Source organism: Buceros rhinoceros, unplaced genomic scaffold (assembly GCF_000710305.1).
Source record: "Buceros rhinoceros silvestris isolate BGI_N320 unplaced genomic scaffold, ASM71030v1 scaffold44439, whole genome shotgun sequence".
Classification (NCBI taxonomy): Eukaryota; Metazoa; Chordata; class Aves; order Bucerotiformes; family Bucerotidae; genus Buceros; species Buceros rhinoceros.
In genome coordinates, this window is record NW_010430559.1 from 1 (window position 1) to 1,463 (window position 1,463).

The window sequence follows — 1,463 nt, forward strand, 5'->3', positions numbered from 1 at the left end:
GGCCTCGGTGGTCCAGGTGCTGCCCCAGCTCTTCTCGGGTAAGGCACTGGCCTGGTCCTCATGGGTTTGGGCTGGCAGGCGCTGGGAGAACGTCAGCCCAACCCTAGGCTCTGCGCAGGGCTGGCAGCAGAGCCAGAGCAGGTCGCTCCGGCTTTGCCACCTGGGTTTGGGAAGTCTCCTGGGAGGGAGATGCCAGGGCCCGACCCAGGATGGTGTTCCCAGAGCCCCAGATCTCAGAGCCTTCCCCTCACCAACTCCCTGCTACCCTGCACCCACGAGCCTGGTGCCAACGCCCTCTGCCCCCTCCACTCAGTCCCTGCATCTCCCTTCCCTCTCCTACAGTCCACGAGGTTTTTTCCCATACCCTGCAGCTGCTCCGTGGGCAGCAACTCCTGGAAGCCCACGTGGAGCTCATGATGACGGAGCAGCTCCGGGATGACATCCTCTCCCAGCTGCACCTCCGCGGGCTCGCCAGCGCCCAGGCGACCGTGCTGTCCTACTTTGGTGGCCTGCAGGAGCTCAATGAGAGCCTGGCCAAGCAGCTGGGGGACATTGTGGGCAGCAGCCTACGGCTGGTGCGCGAGGACCCCGTTCTCTTCGTCACTGCTGTCAGGATCATCGAGCGGGAGGAGAAGATAGATGATACTCTGCTCCTGGAGGCCACCTTCCTGCCCCCTGGCCGCCCAAAGGGCTGGAGGCAGAAGTTTTACCGCGTTCTCCAGGAGACCATCACAGGAGCCCACTTCCACGCTGCCCGTGTGGAGGCCGAGGGGCCAGGGCTGGCCAGGCACCTGGCGGCACTGAAGAAGGACATCGTGTCCGAGCTGCGCGTGGTGAAGGACCTGATGGTCCAGTGCGTCCCGGCTCACTACAACATCCTCAGCGTCTGCACCACCACCTACCACCAGGCCCTCACCAGCTACCTCCAGGATGTTCTCCGAGAGGACCTGGACAAACAGGGGCTATTCCTCCTCCTGGAGTGGGCGCTTCACGTGTACCACAGGTCAGCACCAACCCCCGCACGCCCCAGGCAGGGCAGGCTCTGGAGAGCCCAGCTGCCCACCGGTACACGGGTAGGTTGGGAGAGTGGTTCCAGCTGCCTGGGGGTGGCCACTGGGAGGGCAGAGGGAGAGGTAGGAGCTCCTGGGAAACACAGGCCTTCCCAGCCCCATCCCACCTCTGCCCTCCAGCCCAGAGATGATGGGTCACCCTGACCTTCTCCCAGAAGTGGACGTTTCTGCTCTGGGTCCCTTGATGACCCCCGAGCTGGTGGAACAGACCGAGAGGAAATACGTGGTGAAAGTCAAGGTGAGTGAGCGGGACAGCGCAAGTGCCACGTGTACAGGACCACCACCACTACTGCGCCAGCATCTGCTCCGACAGCAGCGGGAGCCCACGGGGACAAGGCCCAGGACCTGCTGCTGCGGGGCTCTCACGGGAGTCGGTAGCCGACTTCTTGGGCC

General features: G+C 64.2%; 1 protein-coding gene across 1 annotated transcript in view; it reads left to right on the forward strand.

Annotated features, from left to right (window-relative positions):
* Positions 1-4: 4 nt before the first annotated feature.
* Positions 5-1,463, forward strand: part of LOC104499554 (exocyst complex component 3-like protein) — a gene marked incomplete at both ends in the record, with an annotated part of 1,961 nt that continues 502 nt past the window's right edge. The window contains 3 exons of the mRNA XM_010143074.1: positions 5-38; positions 343-1,003; positions 1,191-1,308. Coding sequence (XP_010141376.1) covers positions 5-38; positions 343-1,003; positions 1,191-1,308 — 813 coding nt within the window. The remainder of the gene's footprint in view (positions 39-342; positions 1,004-1,190; positions 1,309-1,463) is intronic.